Source organism: Siphateles boraxobius, unplaced genomic scaffold (genome assembly GCF_051911475.1).
Source record: "Siphateles boraxobius isolate OS27281-9 unplaced genomic scaffold, OSU_SipBor_1 8, whole genome shotgun sequence".
In the NCBI taxonomy this organism is placed as follows: Eukaryota; Metazoa; Chordata; class Actinopteri; order Cypriniformes; family Leuciscidae; genus Siphateles; species Siphateles boraxobius.
This window is the reverse complement of record NW_027509208.1, coordinates 23,627,995-23,648,589: the sequence shown is the minus strand read 5'-3', so window position 1 is coordinate 23,648,589 and position 20,595 is coordinate 23,627,995. Positions and strand designations below refer to the sequence as shown.

The 20,595-nt window shown below is 36.7% G+C and overlaps 1 protein-coding gene and 1 long non-coding RNA gene across 2 annotated transcripts in view; one reads left to right on the top strand and one right to left on the bottom strand.

Annotated features, from left to right (window-relative positions):
• LOC143729281 (uncharacterized) overlaps positions 1 to 20,595 on the top strand; it is a 108,305-nt gene that overhangs the window by 12,322 nt on the left and 75,388 nt on the right. The gene's annotated exons all lie outside the window — the stretch shown is intronic.
• ipcef1 (interaction protein for cytohesin exchange factors 1) lies at positions 3,005 to 19,598 on the bottom strand. The gene is made up of 11 exons (XM_077220453.1): positions 19,231 to 19,598; positions 18,953 to 19,036; positions 16,919 to 16,955; positions 16,469 to 16,642; positions 14,025 to 14,094; positions 11,693 to 11,764; positions 8,984 to 9,045; positions 8,747 to 8,832; positions 7,841 to 7,979; positions 5,966 to 6,147; positions 3,005 to 3,985 (listed from the first exon to the last, which is right to left on the bottom strand). The coding sequence occupies exons 1-11, from the start codon at positions 19,348 to 19,350 to the stop codon at positions 3,740 to 3,742; spliced, it is 1,272 nt and encodes a 423-aa protein (XP_077076568.1). The 5' UTR covers positions 19,351 to 19,598; the 3' UTR covers positions 3,005 to 3,739.

Here is a 20,595-nt window from a genome sequence, read left to right as displayed (position 1 = left end):
CTCTGAAGAAATATGGTCTTATAGGAAACATAAAAATACGTAGTATTCCATTCTCCGTTCAGCACAGACAATTTTTTCTGTTTACACTGAGTGTCTTGCCTTCTGTCTGACCTCTGTTGTGTGATAAACCGCTGTCTGCAGCGTAAATAGACAGTAACATTGTTATTTTGAGCCCAGGAGACATGAGTTTACCCTCTCTTCACCTCACAAGAAACAATAACCAGTTTTCAGTGTGCCTTTTTACACACGGCCGAAGGCTTGCGTTGCTTGCCAATTCACATATCCATTCGAAATAATATAGTATTTAGTGCATCCCAAAATGTATAGTGAATATAAACAGTACGCTAATGGTGCTGTGCATACTTTTTCTGGAGGATGTTTTAAGCGTACATGCTATAGTGAAACAGTGTGGTTAAGGAAGTAAAAATCCCATTCATTTTCTCCACTGATTTCTGGGTAATTGATTTTGAACAGTAAACCATTAAAGGCAGACCTATACTGTGAGCTACGAGGCTATTAATTGTTGGTATATGCTTTTGTTAAAGCCATCAGCTTGCATTATTTCAGCTTATTCTATAACTATGTTCAAAAGTGAAATTCCTGTTGAAAAACTACATTACCCATGATTGTACAGAGAATCTTCACCAATCAGAAAATTGCGCCATAAGACATAGGCTGCAGAGTTATGTGAAAAGTTGACTTGACCTCGCTGCCCTATCAGGCAATGACTTTGTAGGCAGCATTTGCGAGCGAGGTTTGCTGATAACTAAGCAAATATGCAGTAATTTCTCGTTAGAAATGGTGCCAAAAGTGGAAAACATTCATCAGAAATTTACATTTACATAAACTGACCACCAACTGCAACCTTTAGATGCTTTAAAGTTTATAATTTTTTTAGCTCAACTGTCACAGAGTGGAAAATTGTGGGATTTCAAAGGCAGCGAAGGATACATCTATGCTGCCTTCAAACATTGATCAGATGAAGGTTGCATTGATCGGATGCAGCCATTGAGTCTGTTTCCCTATACTTTAAATATTTGTTTGCATAAAATGCATATTTTGTTACAGATGCAATGCTCCAGAAAATTACAAAAAAGCCATACCACTCTGAAACATCCTGTGAAATCCGTGCTTGAAATCCGTTCTGTACAATCCTCTTGTTCGTTAACATTGTCAGGGTCAGAATTGGACTTGAAATAGTTTAAAAAAGCCAATTTAATTGCCAAAAATTAAAACACCATTGTTAATACTTACATCTGATTAGAGCTGGCAGTTATGAGGGGACGGGACGTTTCCCGAGCATGCGCTGAGCGCTGCCAATCACAACACACTGGGCCAGTTAGCAATAGTTTTTTAAACAATCAAGACTTCGTAAAAGGGCATAAATACACAGACCTTTTGTAATGATTTTCAAATACATTTTTGCTTCAAATAAAAGTTGTGGAAATGTTATGATTCATCTCTTGCTGGTTGGTTTAGTTCATGGTTTATACATTTTTCAAGACTTTTTGTAAAATCTATATGGGAAAAATAAAGGAGAAAAATACTCCCGCAACGGTTGCTTACAAGTTGGGCGGGCTCTGTTTGGGCCAATATTACCCAAAAAGTTTGTGACAGACTTGAAAAATGAATTTGAGGTCAAACGCTTTCACAGCCGTTTGTAAATGTACAGACTTGAAAGTTAAGAAAATAAGGGATTTATTAGCCAAATGCTAACATTAACACGCAAATAAAACTAGTGTCCTCGCTACATGACAAAAGGGGTGTGTGGTATCAAAACATAATTTAGCATGTTACAGTAATGACATACTACTTAACTATGTATCCAAAAGTATGTACTTTTCCATCACCAGTCAAGTATTGAGATACCTTCATCTTATATGTGCTTATTTATCACCAAAGCTCTCTCTGTTGACGTACTGTATGATGAAACCATTACACTGCCTGTCCAAAATCAGTTTAGTGAGGTACCTTCATTGGTCATTTGGTCATTGCCTGATTGGTCATTGGTCAAAGTCATTGCCTGATAGGGCAGCGAGGCAACAAGTCAGCTGTCTAAGCTTTTTGAGACGCAGCCATTGTTTCAGTGCATAATATATCCAAATTTAGTAACATAAGGACATTCATCTGTCAAATTAGATATTTTACTCCATGGTGCTCCCTACAGGCCTTCAGCTAAAAGTGCCTAGACCCTTCTATTCTCATGTAAATTAGTGTCAGGACAGCAGCCGGATTAACTTTCTTTGTGTTTGAAGACAAAAGCTGGCAGCGGCAGATGGCCGAGTGTGATCGGTGTGCTGGACTTTTCTTTAAAAAATTCTGTTTGTGTATACATTCATATACTCATCCCTCACAGATGGCATGATAGAGAACCGCAGCTCTGTCGAGCGTCATTCCATGAAAGACATTTCACATTTGTTTTTATTTAAATTAAAGATGTTAAAAATGAAAAAATCTTTCACCATTTACTCATCCTAATGTTGTTCCAAACCCCATGATTTTTTTCAGGATCACTTTAGAAGCACAAATGAATATATTTTGATGTTTTAATCACATAATTTTTACCTATCCATCACAAGATACCAAAATATACACACCTCAAAAAGTTGCTTAAGACATTGTAAAAGTACATGAAGAGACATAAACACTGAGCAGTGCACTTACATTCATGCTATTTTTCACTGACATTTTAATATGGCAGTGCAAGTTGCTTTTAATTAAAACATTTTAGTCTGGGACTAGGCTTAAGACTGGTCCGAAAACAAGTGTTAGACTTTTAGTCAAGTCGCATTGGAATTGGTGACTTTTGAATCGCTGCAAGGTATCTGCACTTTTACCTAAGTATGGTAACCTCTGGTCAGTTCCCCTCAAAATTAACCACAGGTCATCACATCAACTAGAAGCATATTTCCACCAATTTTGACTAATAGAAAGTGTCTACAGTACATACGTTTTGGGTTCAGTACATAATGAGCACTCTCAATTTCTGAAATAGACAACACAATTTTGAAAGAAACGACCAAACAGACATATTTATTTCCTTCTGGACTCCTTGAGCATGAATTAATAATACAATAGCAAGTAAACATTTACACAGTTAAATCATATGACATTTATACAAAAATGTACAATACTTAAGACATTAAATTACAGTTGTAAAATGCTAAAATATGTACATCTTAAAAGAGACCGTCATGTAAAAAACAGGTAAACAAGACTGCACGCCTAAAAAGATCAAGCACAAACAAGTTTGTGTGTGTGTGCGTGTGTTTGTGAAATGGAGTGATTTGGTAACAAACACATGGGCTGACCAAGAGATGTGCATGTACAGTATGAGTGTGTTTGTCCTGTCTGGCATCCAGAATTTGGTGAAATAAATGTATAGCCTGCATTAAAAAAACAAAGTCAATCCAGACAATCAATGTCATGAGTGATTAATAAAACCAAATTAAAAACACCATTTCATTCAAACATTTGTAATAAAGCATTACAGACCGTCTACAAACTGGTTCTCCCGCTTTTATCAATACACTGAATGACAAGTAATACCTCAGATAAAATGATTCTGAACAACAAAGGCGAAACGCAGTAACTCCTCATCATTTTTCTCAGTTTCATGATGTAGTTATGCGTTCTTCCTTTGTAGGCCTGAATGTGAATGATGTGTTTCAGAGAAGCTGCATGAATGTCGAGCAGGAAACCAGTGTCGTACAGGCACACATCTGGTTGAGTCTCGTCTTCAGAGGCTGGTCTCCGTGTAGACGGGGACAGCAGGGAACTCAGCGATCGGCCCGAAGAGCGACTGGCGTTGGGGCTGAGTTTGAACCAGTGGATTCTGGGCCTGCGACTCCATGGGACTCTCGTGTTGCTCTCCCATCTCTTGCAGCAGGAGCACATTAGCATCTCGCCACTGTCTGTATTTACAAGCACTCAGAGACGGTTCGCTCAAGACCTGCTCTATGGCCTGCAGATCGGCTTCCTTAGACTGAAATAAAGCAAAGAATGAGATGTTGGTTTCTTTTGTGAAACTTTGAATATAACTTCCCAAAGTTGAAGTGAGGCTGCTTTGTTTGTTTTATCAATACTGCCATCTAGTGGCAATAACAGATATGAGTGTTCAAGAAAAAAAATTACATCTAGTTGTGAATGTGCAAAATACTATGTATTAATATTTGTTTCGACCCCTTATACAATTCAAACTGAATTTTTCAACAGAACTGTCCACTAATAACATTTCCTTATATCTAGAATACTGTTGTTAATTGTTGCTAATGTTAATTATTATTTCACACACACATATAAATTTATATATATATATATATATAAGAATTGTATTAACCTTCATGGGTGTATTAACCTTCATAACTTTCTATGATACAATTTCATACTTTTCCCTGCATGTTTTTTTAAATGCTAACAATATTTTAAGAAAACTGCCAATAAAACATAACTATTAAATCTAATGAAAATGACAAAATTGTCAATTTTCGAAAGTTGCTTTCAGCACAGATTTAAATCATTCATTGCGATTTTGTCTAAGGTTTAACAGACACCGGCGAATCGTTGTCATTTAGGACTGAGATTGCGTGGGTGTTTGAACCGAAACGATTAATTGTGCAGCTCTAAAAAGTAATTAATAATGAATAATTACAAAAAATACAAAAATATAAAATGACAAAAAAAAATGTATTAAAAGAAATGAATACTTATATTCAGCAAGGATGGGTTAAATTAATAACAAGTGATGGTAAACATTTATATTGTTTTCTGTTTCCATTATCGATAATAACCAAGTATCAAATCAGCATATTAGAATAGTCTTCAATGCCACATGATCCTTCAGAAACCAAAGTAATGATGCTAAAAATTCAGCTTTGATCACAGGAAATAAATTATATTTTAAAGTATATTAAAATAGAAAACCTGTCACACTTGCAGACTTTGCATCCACTCGAACATTTGGGCCAAATACAGTGGTCAAGTCCAAAGTCTGCAAGTATGTAGAACTTCTGATTACCTGATGGGACACACTTACATCATAGTATTTTACAAATGCAAGAGTTTTATTTACACATTTTGATTAAACTTTAAAGTGTCTGTTCAGTCCCTATGTGACAAACACAATTTAATTGTGGGCTTGTAATTAAGTGATAAAAATCAAATCGAAAACATTTTACACAATACACACACTCATCTCTGCAACACTTTACTACCAAGTTGGATGTAATATTCAAATAATTTAACTTGCACTGGAAAGTTTTCCTAGACAAAGCCCTGTTCCTGATCGTGAGGAATGATGGGATACGCTTAGCGCCAAATACCTCTCGGAAGCGTTATTAAAGATAGTGTGGTTTTAGTGTCTGTTAACTGTGCTGCACTTTGGCATTTTTTTCGACCAGGGACAGTGCACACTTGCACACTCACTTCCTGTTGCGCACATGGGCTCTCGAGTGGCGAAAGTGCGGTTGTTCAGAAAGGCCAACTGCCTTTTACTAAACACACAAATGACTGGCACATTCTGTATATTCAAGTCAACTAGCCTTCTCTTGGTATATAGAGGAAGTCAAATATCTAATTAGACCAAACAGCACTGACGAAAAGAGGACACAACGGTGCACTGCACCAACATAAATGACATACTTAACAACTACAAGTCATGACCATTATAAACGTAACCGGTTTTATGACAGACATGTTCCATATTGAATCTAACATCCATTCGATTTTAGCGTTCAGAAGCATTTTGCAAATAAACCTACTTCTAAACAATGTTTAGGATTATATGTTATGAAAAAACCTAACATCAAGAAGAAAAAAAAAACTCTCTGGCTTATTAAAGGAAAATAGTACACCACTCAAAGAGTTTCTACTGCGACTGAATCTAATTTGAGCAGTTAATAGGTTCCCTGTAATTCATTATCATTGAGATTTACCCTGTGAAACATTTGAACAAGCACAATCTCACCTTTAAAGTGCTGTTTAAAGCTCGAATGAGGTGCAGTTTGTCATTAACGCTCTCATCTTTGCAGCGTCTAATGAAGGAGGACCTGAAGTCACGTTTGGTGCTCGGCTGCAGGACTCCTGTGGGCGACAGCCTCGCTTGCTTGAGGTGAAGATACAACATCTCCATCTCATCAGACGGGGCGCCTGATGAAACAACATCACAGGAGTATTACATACCAAACTATTTACAGGATTACCACACTTTTTGAGCAATGGATTTCCATGACCGTTCCAGGAGTTCACAGTAACTGGATAAGGATAAAATATATATCATTTTATAGAGAATTTCAGGACAAAAACAAACGGTTTTAGAGTTGAGTATAATTTTAATTTGTTTTTTTTTTAATGGTTTGGCTATTTTCTTATGTTCAGAGATATTCACATAATGTTAAGAACATTTTAGTAAAAAAAAAAAGGTTGGGGATTCTTGATATTTTTATAGGGTCATGACATGGATTATTTAATATGTTCCTTGAGATTCACTTATTAATAACGTTCTTTTGCACACAAAAAAAAAAATATTGATAATATATGCGGATAAACAATTATTTTCAACCCTCATTCTGACCCGTTGTCTGAAATGATCTGTTTTTAAGGTGCTGCTCCTTTAAGGCTTGTCAGTAAACGGCCACTGTTATGATTGGCTAACGTCATTGCATAGGAAACAGTATCAACGCCCACTTGCTATTACACACGAGTAGGTCAAGTCACCTTCATTTATATAGCGCTTTTAACAATATGGACTGTTTCAAAGCAGCTTTACAGTGATAATAGGAATTGTAGTAACAGAGATTGTTTTGGCTTTACAGCAGCTCTAGAATAAAGTTATTGTCCAGCAAAAGTTAGTTTTGATTGATTCACTGCCGTTGCAAAGATCGTTAGTTATTAACTTATGATGGGCCGCGAACACAGAAAACGCGCTTCGGCCCGCTCATCCGCACAACAACAGTGCCTGGTGGCTCGAGAACGATTTCTATAAACATTTATATAGAAACATAATTTACAGACGAAGTACTATGAAATCATTTACTAACAGTTTGTGATGGAGCTGCTGTCAGATCTAAAACAACTGACTGCTTCAACAAAAGATTCTTTGCACACTCTCAAATGCACTCAGCCTCGTTTACAAAACAAAATGCCCCGAACAAACATATAATTATCAGATGCGACCCGGGACGCCATTAAAATAAACCATCCAGTTGTTTCTAATGCTGGGATCCTTCTGAAATCTCTACCGAAACAAATGGTTTAAACTGGATGCATCAAAGTGAACGTTCTTCCACTCTTCCATTTGTCCTGTTGTCATTTGTAAATATATTTGCTTGTGACATCACAGATCCCAAATCATTAAAACAAGCCGGTTTTAGAGCTTGATTGATAAATTCTTTGTTTATATTGAGGAGGACGTTTTAAGCTATTAAACTTGCAGAACATTTTAATTGTTCAAAGACCTTTTATATGTCAATATATCAATATTTCAAATCTCATGTCATGACCCCTTTAAAAAAGGTTATGGCAGAAAAAGCTGTAGAACATGTTTTGTGCTCTATGTATGTGCTGATTCTATACAAATAAAGCATCAAAACTGGTCAACAGTAACTCAACCTATTGTCTCTCCAGAAGAGACTTTTCTTTATAAACTTCTTGAAGATTGAAAGTTTCGTTGGAATAGACTTCTCTCAGAAATCTCTCAGGTCTTATTTTAAATATCTTAATGTGTTTTGAAGCTGAGCGAAAGGTGGGTAAATGATGACAATTGTAAACTATCTCTTTAAACCGTTTCTAATTTGGATTTGCACTTATAAGGATAAAACATCTCATTCCAGCGCTCACTCACTGTCATTTCCTTTGAACTCCTGTATTTTGAGGATGGGGTCGTCCTCTGAGCTGATCTCGTGCCACGACTCACTGTCTGCGCTCTGAGTCTCTGTGCGGTGACATGGAGAGGAAGAGGAGCGGGGAGTCGGGAGACAACCCTGACACATACACACACACACACACACACAAATAGATTTCAAATATAACAGCAATCTTTCAAAACCTCAAAGAAATACTATTTCAAAACAGCAACTTGTGGTACAATATGATTTCTTATGCTTCTTAGATATATCCAAAAGTTTGGGGTTGTAAGATTTTTTAAATATTTTTCTCTTCTGCTCACCAAGGCTGAAAATACAGTAAACCAGTATTAATGTGAAATATTGCAATTTGAATTGTTTTATATATATATATATATATATATATTATTTATTCCTTTGGCAAAGCAGAATTTTCAGCATCATTACTCCAGTCTTCAGTGTCACATGATCCTCCAGAAATCATTCTGATTTTATGTTATGCTCAAGAAACATTTATTATTGTTATTATCAATGATTCATACTGCTTAATATGTTTGTCGAAACTGTGATACATTTTTTTATTACAAAAAAATCACGATTCTTTGATGAATAGAGACATTAAAAGAACAGCATTAATTATAATTAACATTATAAATGTCTTTACTATCACTTTTGATGAATTTAATGTGCTCTTTCTGAATAATAAAAGAAAATATATATCGGACCCTAATTTTTTGATTGGTAGTGCATATGTAAATGTGAATTGCATTGCATGCTTCACCCATTTTCACAATCACATCACATATAAATCGCAATGAATAGATGATTTAAATGCTGGCGTTTAATACTTTTACGGTTAGCAAGCTATTCGTTTTAGCATGTCTGGATTAAGTGTGGTTACTCACATGCAGAGACCCGGGGGTCAGCTGATCTGTGCCCTCCACAGATACCTCAGCTTCATCATCATCATCGCTCTCCTCACTGTAGCACTCTATATACACACAATCACACAATCACAGTCTCAATATGACAACTCAGCCATTAAAAAGTGTCAGATTTGGCTTTGCTGAAAGATGTGGACTGGATTAGACTCTCAGTGTTAACTAGGCTCTTCTGTTAGCATGTGTGGTGTGAATCTTTACCTCCGTTCGTTGAGTCTGTGGGCTCAGGTTCATTTGAAGCCTGGGTGAGTTTAGCCAGCCATCTAGGTTTAAAAAAAAACTAAACATTAACTACAGTAAACCTACACTTATCAGATCGGTGGAATGATTGTAATGGATCATTATGTGTGTCCTCTGCCCACAGTTTAATAGCAGCACACCCACACTTTTCTCTCAATGTTTTCCACTCACAGGTTTATTTATGTTTCACCAAAGCCTTACAGGAAAGTTTCACAAGAAAATTAAAAAAAAGATATTTCTGTCAACATTTACTCACACTTGTCTCATTCAAAACCCATATGTTTTTTTCCCTTCCATGCAACACAAAAGGAGATATTTTGAATAGATATGCACCGATTGAAATTTTCTTGGTTGATTCCGATTTCCGTTTCTTTTTTTGTAAGTGTGACCTGCCGATACAGATTTTCTTTCAAAGAACTATAATTGACAGCATATACAAACAGAAATCTACTTTTCATCAATGCAACATTTTATTTTCATAAAAAAACAAGTAAAAAGATAGTAATAAAATAAGAACAAAATTAATTTCAAACAACAGCATAAATAAATGCAATAGAATAAAGAGAAATAAAGAGTAAATAAACACAGCTTTAAGTTTTTCAGGAAGGTATACGGTATATTCGTATTATTTTACATTTGATTACTTTAAATTCTGTAGTATTTCTTACCTGAATAGTCTTCATTGTAAAAAACTAAATGCAGATTAATGCTTACAATTAGTTACAAAAGTTACTCAGTCAAGAGATTCGAGTGATTTTCTCTGTCTTTTGTTCTTTGATTAACATGACAGACAGCAGCAGGTTTATTAGACTGCTGTCACTTTAAGAGCTCATGCACAGATCCAATATACTGTTACACAACCGTGTTTAACTGAATACTCGCCAAGATTTGCATTTTGACCGTTTAAGCGCAGTAAGCCAGTCATTTTGGCACTTGCGACTCAAGCTGCTTGAGACTGTCACGGGTGTGTGCGCTTTTGGTGTGAGTGCGAAAGAGAATTAGTGAAATTATGCGCAATACAAGGACTATTTAACCGGAGCGAATGAGACAAGGGAGTGAGAGGAGGCGGGTGTGTGAAACTTCACCGTCGGAGAGAAGAGAGAGCGAGAACGTACATCTGATGTTATTGCGTGCTGCTGGCAACAAAACAGACCAGCTCGGAATGGGAAATACGCGAGACTGACCATCCGGTTACCGGTCATGTGGAAAATCGTCTGATTCCGGTCCGTGGCCGGTCGATCGTAGCATCTCTAATTTGGAAGAATCACGACTAGTGCAGTTACTATATTTATTAAAAATTATATTTTTGGAATGATGCAAGTAAGAAGGTCCTCAGTATAGTTTACAGCATTATCTGGGAGAGAATTCCTTTAATATATATATACACACTATCTTTCAAAAAATCTGTGGTCATTTTTTTTTTTTAAGAAATTGGTTCCCGTGTCCGTTTTCGAACTGATTCGTGCATTTCCACTGCAGAAGAGAGAGAGAAAAAAAATATTTGGTTTCACCCAAGCCCTAAAAACTTGATTCAAGCTGGATTGGAATCCCAGAATTAGTGACGTAGGGGACGGGGGCGGTTCAGGGGCGGAGAAATGTAACGTCTCAGAGTTTTCTGAACAGTTTTGGTTTCTACAATGTAAAAAAATATATTTTCATGATTTGTTATCACAACATTTTGTCTTTTTTCAAATCAACTATGATAATTAATGTGGTTCAGATAACATAATACAATGAAAAAGATTAATGGTTTAATCAACAGAACATTAATGGTTTAATCAACAGAAACTCAAAATATGAACTCAAATTTTTTATTTCAATGAACTCAAAATAGTAAGGCAGCCATGTAACTTATTTTAAGTTAAACCAACAATTGTTTTTTTCCAGTGTAGCTACTGTGCTAAAATCTCTTGCGAGTTTCAACTTTATCAGAAAAAGACACAACATTTCTGTTCAGCAGTGGTGTAAAGAGGAAACATGCACTCTACACACTAATTTGGTCTTGACCGGAGATCCAAGACAAACTAGAGAGCGAAACGCAGGCTTTTATTCAAATACGTTTTCTAAAACATAAGCAACAGATGTACACAAACACCCTGATGGGCCATGTTGGTTTTTGAACTGATTACATAGTCCGATAAACAAAAGGTAGGAAAGAAACCCGTTACGTCATCGTTTGTTTCTTAAGTCTGTGGAAACTCGTGGCCAGTTTACAATAGGCTCCAGTTCGCTGAGAACTGGGCGGGAGCCGGGTTCCGCATAGGAACGTGAACATTTCGGTAAAAAATAGGTACGCATGAACTGCTCTATTAGGATGCTTTCACACTAGCACTTGTAAATGCAGTTTTCCGCAATCAAACTTGGGTTTGGACCAGGCAATCAAACCAAGTGTGAAAGCACTCTTAAGTGTAAAATTTTATAAAACACTTCAAATGGTGTGCAGAACTTTGGACACATTATATCAGATAAAGCTCAGTTGAGGAGTCCACGCTGTATTTTTAGCACTGGAGGTCCGCAAAACCCTGTGTTTGCAAACCTTCATTGAACGTGCTTAATTGCATAGTGCTGCAGAGAGCTTTGATCACAGCTAGGTGTCAAAGCAGCCTGACACTGCTTTGACACTGACACTGCAGTGCAAACATGTCACCACCAGACTAAAAATGCACTCACTTGTTCATGTCTTTCAAGTTTTCAGCTGCAAAGTAGAGTGTCACCATGTGGAGGTGGCTTGCTTTCATTGCACTGGAAAAGAAGAATGAAGTGAACACAAATAAAAACATCAAAACCCCAGCAGTTCTCAAGGCTGACAAATTTGGGGATGTGTAGTTACATGACGTAGTGGAAGCATGACACAAAAACAAACATGTATGAGACACCAAAGTTTGTCTTCTGTCTTATCTACATCCAATTATTGTTATCAAAGTAAAGCACCATCACTGTATGTCTTTAAGAAGGAAGTCTCAACACAGTGGTTCAGACCACATACATATAACACAGGAAACTGTCTGCTCTGAGCGCACATTAAATGGGGTACAAATGACACTTCCAGTGCACAAAAAATAAATAAAAAAATTCTGATTTATAGCTTGAGACTTCCCACCACATGTTCTAAATGCAGTCAAATGACAACCCCATAAATATTTTAACTATGATGATCTGAGTAGTTGCCAGGGTGTTGCTTTGCTGTTACTAGTGTTTTGCTAGGTTGCGATGCAGTCCCTAAGGGTTGCTTTTAGTGCATTGCTATGGCTGCTAGTTTGCTCTGAGTGCTTTCTATGACAATTACTAACATAGATATGTACACGTAGACGCCACATTCGATCGCTCCAGACATGTCGACATGTCAGCCATCTTGGAACCGTCAACATTACAGATGCAGTCAGTGTAAAAAGTTTTCCAAGATGACACAACACTCGAAGGAAAGCTAAGCGTAAAGTGGCCCAGTTGGTAATGAGGCACTTGTATCGCTAATGTATCAGTTGTTTTGGTGTTGCCATGCAGTTGTTTCATGGTTTCATAGATCATTGCTAGGGTGTTTTGGCTGGTTGCTATACAGTTATAAAGACGTTCTGTGTGGATGCTAAGGAGTTTGTATGAAGTTGTTTGGGTGTTGCAGGAGGATTCTAGGGCGTTGTTATGCGATAGCTAGAATGTGCTAAGTAGTTGCCATGATGTTTCTATGCTGTTACTAGAGTGGTCTGGGTGGTTGATGCAGTTTCTAAGGTTCTCTGAGGGGTTTTATTGCGTTTCTATGGCTGCTGGTGTTCTGGGTGGTTTCTAGGACAATGCTAGTTGGTTTCTAAGGCACTGCTAAGTTGTTGCTATGGTGTTGCTACGAGGTTTGATAGTCCATTTCGAGTGGGTTCTCGATGGGGTGTAGGATGTTGCTAGGATGATCTGGAAGGTTGCTAAGATGTTCTGTGTGGGTGACAAGAAGTGTCTATGAAGCTGATTGGGAGTTGCATGTGGTTGCTAGGTGGTTCCTAAGGTGGTCTGAGTGTTTTTAAATGTGATATCATTGCTGCTACAGAATTCTCGGTCGTTGTTAAGGCATTGCTAGGTGGTTCCTAAAGTGGTCTGAGTGTTTTTTAAATGTGTTTCTAATACTGCTACGGTATTCTGGGTGGTTGTTAAGGTGTTGCTAGGTGGTTCCTAAGGTGGTATGAGTACTTTTTAAAGTTTTGTTAAAGCTGCTACGGTATACTCGTTCATTGTTAAGGCGTTGCTAGGTGGTTCCTAAGGTGGTCTGTGTATTTTTAAAGGTTTTGTTAAAGCTGCTACGGTATCCTGGGTCATTGTTAAGGCGTTGCTAGGTGGTTCCTAAGCTGGTCTGAATGTTTTTAAATGTGTTTCTAATACTACTACAGTATTCTGGGTGGTTGTTAAGGTGTTGCTAGGTGGTTCCTAAGGTGGTCTGAGTATTTTTTAAAGTTTTGTTAAAGCTGCTACAGTTTCCTGGGTCATTGTTAAGGCGTTGCTAGGTCGTTCCTAAGGTGGTGTTTTTAACTGTGTTTCTAATACTGCTACGGTATTCTGGGTGGTTAAGGCGTCGTTAGGTGGTTCGTATGGCATTGATATTTTGTTGGTAGGAGATTGCTTACTTGCCCAGGTGAAAACAGCTCACCATCTCTTTATGATATTCTGGTCCCTTTCTGAGAATATTTCATCCTCCCCAGGTGAAAAGCATAAATCATAAAAACAATTGTAGTACGCCTCTCCTTAACAAGCCACATATTTTAAGGTATAATTCATTTGCAAGGGGCGAGTTTCGCACCAGAGTAATACTTGTGGTTAGGGATTTTACCAAGGATTATATGTTGCCAAGTATAAGCAATATACTGTATAGCAAACTGCACTAACCATCCAACATGCAGTAATTTTAGAAAAGACAGATACGATGCATTGAAACGATGCAAATAGGCATATCATGTTACTAGGGCAGTTTTTTTTTTTCAAACCACAAGCAGTCAAAAATCTATCTAAAAAAGGAAGACAAACTCACAACTTCTTCTTGCATTCGGTAGCCTGTTCTACGATGAAGTCCCTCATGCTGATGTAGCCTTCGGCCTTCTCTGCCTGAAAGGAAATGGAGATCATTTATCTCTTGATAAGGGCTGCGCTTTCTAAAAGTTTCGTAAAACCAAGTACATCGTAGAAACCACTGACACCAATGGTCTCTACAATCTACTTAAGATAGCTATCCTTTTGAGAAATGTAGCCTTATTCTGGAGCAGCTTTTATTTTGGGTAAAAGATCGCAAACCAAAATTTAACCAATCAGCTGTGAGCAAAAAGACATTTCTCTGATGCAATCAATTCACCCCAATGTTGCTCCAAAGTTAAGCGCTTCACAGTGCAAGAATTTTGCGTCTAAGATGAAAAGAGGTCTTATCAGGCATATTTAAAACATATTAAGATATGCTAATATTAAAAGACCATATTTAAAGAAGAAAATGACTGCTTGCAGCTATATTTATGAATACGCCAACATAATGACATTAATAGGATGGGTATTTTGGCTGAAGAATCCCCTCAATGGCCTCTCTTGAACTAGGGATATGCTGTAGTGAGGGGGAACTCTATGGAAGCTTGTTTCTGCCACTAAATAAATAAATAATAATAATAGCGAGTTTTTATCTCACAATTCTGACTTTTTTTCTCACAATTGCAAGTTTACATCTCGCAATTCTGACTTTATTTCTCAGAATTGCAAGATATAAAGTCAGAATTGTGTGAAATAAAGTCTTAATTGCGTGTTATAAAGTCAGAATTGCGAGATATAAAGTCAGAATTGCGTGATATAAAGTCGCAAATGCATGTTATAAAGTCAGAATTGCGTGATATAAAGTCGAATGATCCGAAAAACTACGAATGATAACTTCGCTAAAGATATAGTTCAAAAAATATTTAGAGCCCTTTAGCTGCTTGATTTGCCTTTACTTTTTGGCATTTTAAAGTGCCTAGCAACTCTCTCTGTTCAGGGGCATCTAAAATAAATCAATAACACAAATAAAACAAAACAAAAATGCACTAAAATAGTAATATTTATTAAAATGTAACACATTTTGCTATTTATCTGTAATATAAATAAGGTGCTTAAACTGTTATCTAGACAGTGATACTGTCATTCAGTGTGATGGATGAAACTGTGGTATAACAGTAAATTTGCATTTGCACTGAATGACAAAACATTCGGGGTGTCTTTTGATGAGGTCACAGACTGCCAGTCAGTTTTTTCTATATGATTTCAAAATGGCTCCTTGTTCCTTTTTCACTAAATCACCTCTAAAAAAAAACTGCGAATTCTGTACAAACAGTAAGACATAGTCCTTTTTACAGAGCCCCTAAGGGGACCTTTGCAAAAAATAAAAAAATATACAGACTTTCACGTGTTCACAAGAAACTATTGCACGAGAAACTTTTCACATGCGCACAGGATTTATTTATTATTACAATTTCCATTTTGTATACTATCTATTACATATATCCTTTGCCATTTTACTATGAAGAAAATGAGAGTAAGGATGCGCAGAAATTGATAAATTTCTATTTGCTCAAAATTTGGCTTTAGTTAGGGACTAATATACCTCTAATATCATGGCCTTAAGCCCGCTTTAAAGCATTCTCCCTGACGGGTGAGAAACTGCGCTGTGAAAAAGGCTGATGGCGCAATACAGCTATTTGGTTCAACGTCCATAAAAAGGGCTGATACAGCAAAAATTTATGAAAATTTTACTTTCGTTAGGGCAGTGTGTCATATTGCAAGGCCTTGTCACTTTAAAGGTGCTCTAAGTGATGTCGGGTGACGTCACTACTTGTTGACGTTTAAAGTATTGTCAAACAAAACCAAGGCTAGCTAGACCCTCCCTCCTCCTCATCCGCGCACTAACCCCCCAAACCCCACCCCCAAATCCTTCTTGTCGGTTATTGGCTGGAACAGTTTGTTATGTTTCGTGGTGCGGGTTACCCCAGTTTGGGCCTGGGGTGTCTGCAGAGACCACGTTTTTACAGTGTGTTCAGAGGACAGGCAGCTAGCGGATAGTGAGGAGATGTTTGCAGTATGTGACAAAAAATGTTTTTCCCCTATTGAAATGATTGGAACAGTAAAATGTTCTAAAATTTCATATTTTGCAAGTAACAAGTTAACAGTCCAGACTCTTAATGAGAAATGAATCAAACTGCTCGTGTGATTGGCTGTTCACTGCACTTAGGTTCACATGGTCCAGAGCAAATCATTAAACTGGTTCAAGCCCACGTACAAAACCACAGCTGACAGAGAACATTTATAGCGACACTAACACTAACCTCAGAGTAAGTTCAACCAGCTTTGTGCCATAGGCTTCTCATTTCCAACATGAGATAATAAATGATCTTTCAACAAATAAACACACTTGTTCACATTTTCCATAGAGACACCACACATTATCAAGGGAAAACCACAGACGACTTGCCGTGTCGGATGTGTACCAGTAGAGCGAACATTTTTTCAGCACAAACCAAAACTTTTTCCACCTCCAGCCCAAGAGCCCTTTGCTTTCTTTCCTTTTGTACAACCAGCCCTGACAGTCGCCCTGGCCCAGGTCTTTCACTGAGACCCTTCTGCGGCTCATGACACCATCTCCTATCACAAACAACATACAAACACATGACAATAAGACAACAACAGTGCCGTTCTCACAGGGTTCACCACTTAACGGTACTTTGGAACATCAATAGCAAAGATAACAGTGCATGATGCAGTCAAAAGGGTCATGATTACGTTAACAGAATACACATTTATCTTTGTACATTGTGTACTGGCAAAAAAAGAAACATTTTACTCCTTCAGCAAGTTTTAAACATCTATAACTTATCTTGACAATAATAATCGTGTGTTACAATACTTCTTTCTGCTTACCTTGAGACTTCTCGGCAGCAAAGTCTTGAAGAGGGTACTGAAAGCGCAAGGAGAAAGAAAGACTGTAAATTAAACAGTGAGCTTAGCCATCAGCGCCCACAGCTCCGAGAGACAGCGCTAACAACACAGCCTTCACTTCCCTGTACCAACACACACATGCCAGTAAGAGAGTTCAAGTACACACGCACACACTAATGCTGAGATCCTCCCACTCTTTCGCTTGCAAATCGCATCCAAATATAAATGCTATATATAGCTAGGTACAGTGTAAGGAGACTTACCACAAGGCTACTGAAGATCATTTTGAAACTAATCAGATAGTTGATATGACATGTGAAGCAGTCTGTTGTATTTCAAAATATATATCTTTTTTAATTCTTGTTTAGTTATTATGTATTCATATTTTATGAGTTCATATTCATTGAGAGGCTACATGGAATATTCAGACTTTTTAAAAATTCATGTCACGCCGCAGGACTATTTAAGTGAACTGCAGAAAAGCTGATTAAGAATGGTAATAATTAAAAAAAAAATTCTAAAGACTTTAAATGGTGGTCAGTAACAGCACTTAAAATACACATTCCCAATTTTCACATTCATCCTCAAATCTATTTTCTAAATGTATATTATGAACAATTCAAGTTTCAATTTCATTTTAAAAATCTTTTTTTGTTCTCGTAATTTTTTGTTAAAATGTCATAACTGGATCATCCCCAAATGATGATTAAGAACCAAATCACTGCCGTTTTTGTTCTTATTATTTTTTTCTTGATAATCCGTTTAACTTGGATGTACGACACAACACGGAAGAAAATATTGGTTTCATCGTGACTTTAATAATTTTCAACTTAAAATAGAGATTTTTTAATGCGTTTTGGCCTTTCCTTTACATGAATGTGGGGTTTTAAAACAGCATTTTAGGGGCCTGAAAACGCAACCTTTTTTGAAAACGATACCATTATCGTCTCCATGTAAACTACAAAAAATGCGAATTTGTGAAAGCAGTGATGTCATGTGCATGTGTATTACGTGTTCATTTTCTTTACAAAGTAACGTCGCCAACTACTGCCCCGGCAGAATAATACACATTTTTAATTATTTTCACAGATTCATGTGAACTAGGATCGTTTTGACAATGTTGTTGTCTGTACGCAAAAAAAAAACTGAAAAAAAAACTTTTTAGTACATTATTGTTGCGTAAACGTCCCCTAAGTTTAGCAGCTGACACTGATTCTGGCTTTTTATTCCACATAGCGGCATTTCTAAAATCCACACTTTTGCCGGTTTATAATGCACATTTTCTGTTTTAAAAACTTTTTTCTACACCTTGAGTACACATTTAATTTAAATTCAGAAATATTGTGACAAGACAAGAGGTCCAGATAACCTAAACCCTGAAAATAAAAACATAATTTAGTTTAGACATGAACTAATTTTCTCTTTGTGAAAGTTTCTAAAAGAAGGTTGACAAATTTAGCAAACAGTGTTTTAACAGATAAGCAATAATCACATTCTGCTGAGTATTATGTGAAATAATCTTCAGCAGAGTTTAGGAACAGCTGACAGTTCAAAAGGAAGTAGTTTATGATGCAAAAAATAGAATAAAAATATGATCAAATCAGCTCTGAAAAAACTGGACGTACAGGAAACACTCACAAAATCTACAAAACTTACAACAATTAAAAATGTAATGCTATGGAAGTCAGCAAAAAAAAATGTCCAATTATTTAAGACATTTTCTAACACTGTTTCATAATAGCTTGAACATTATTTACAACCACTTCAGTATTTGGTTTTGATTTGATATAATTAAGACAATGGCATTTTTTCACTCGATTGATTAAGTTTTAAGTATTTGACACAGATGTTGAGTGTATAGCTATGGTTAGGAAATAAATAGGCTCTCAGAAAGTTGAAAGGTGCATAACATGCCACTATTCCATGGGGTAAAATACTTGCAAAAGATATTTCTGATACTAGTCAAAGCATTTGTTGACCCTAAAACACCAACTGGGGGAAAAAGTGAACACTTACTGACTCAGTCTGTCTGTTCATCATCCTATGATTTTCCTCTGCTGCCTTCAGAGAGGAGACCAGTTGAAAGATCTCCTCTACCAACTAAACAAACAAAAACAAGTCATTATCAACATCTTTTATATTCTAATTTAATAATAAGGAAATATTAAGTAAGTTTGAAGCATTTTTTGACTGACAAACAGATGCTACACTATACTGTGACCAGTTCATACAGTTGTTACACTCTTTCTTTGTGTTACTGTTATTATTAGTAGTTTTTATTTTATTTTACTTACCTGTAACCAGCATGTGAAAACCTGCAGGTATTTTATCCCTCTGAAAACCGCTCTAGCAGACATCCCAGATCCTATAGAAGCTGTGATACAGTGTTTGTGAATGCTGAGTAGGACTTGCATGAGCCTCTATAACGCCTTTCATTTGCATAATTGATTTAATCAGTCGCGTCTCTTCATCACATCTTTTGTATTAAACTTTTAGGCATTATAATCAGATCTTTTTCTGTCACTGTATTCAAGAGTAAACTGGTGGTTTGCTTTAAAGAAGCGCTTTAAAGAAGCTGGTTGTTGTTGTTGTTGTCTGATAAAATTGCCTGCGCTTCAGGAACCGACCATTGTGGGGCGCTATTGCATTGCACTGATGATGATGAAGAGACTTTCAACTCGCTTTGGGATAGGCTACACGTAGTAACCTATAATCTCGTTAATTTTGGGACATTAATGTAAATTGAACTGTGTGATGTCTTTTAAAAGACTTTAATTTGATTAAACGTAGCAATTTTACCCCTGGTAAAAACTGTTTTCTCCTAGGCCTACACATATATTTTCATATAAACTATTGTGAGTTGTATATGTTTATACGAATTTTGTACATATTCTGGTAATGAATGAATTAATTAATTAATTAAATTTGAATAAATAAATAAATAAAGAGAGTAAAGTGCCTAAAAATGGGTGGGCTTGGTGGCCAAAATTGGTGGCCAAACTATAGCCTACCTTATTCAGAGCAGTGCGAGGCTGTGTTTCCAATTACCGATTCCAATGGCATCAGCTGTAAAAAGCTGTAGCTATAAAGCACCTAGATCACTTATAATTTTCCACAGCTCCTATTGTCCTGGTTATTTGTCTACTGAAATGTCTCAGAAAGATATTTTTGCAGTGTTTCGTAAGCAATCCAAAAACACATTAAATAACAGTAGCCTACAGATATCTATCCCGTACAGCCTGGCTTTCATTCCCCTAAAAATCAAAGATGGAGCTGTTGTGAATGGTCTATTTGGAGTGTTATGCTCTGTCGCACAGTTTCGCGCATCTTGTCACTGTACACTGTCAATCATATTGTCTCAGTTAATATCTTCCACATTTCTTTTCATTCAATTTCCTACCTTATTAGAGAGAAAAGACGTAGCACGTCAATATTTTGTCAATATTTTTTTGTCTGAATATAATAATAATAATAATATAACAAAGGGGAAACAAAAATAGACAGTTGTTCTCTTTTTGTCGAGGGGATTCTCTCTGAAATTGGTCTGAGATTAAAGCATTATCAAAGGCATTGTCTGGAGTCTGTCTGTGGAACTCTATAGATCTTATTCACAAGTGTTCATTAAGAAGCTTGTCCGACTCGGCAAGACTACGACTAGG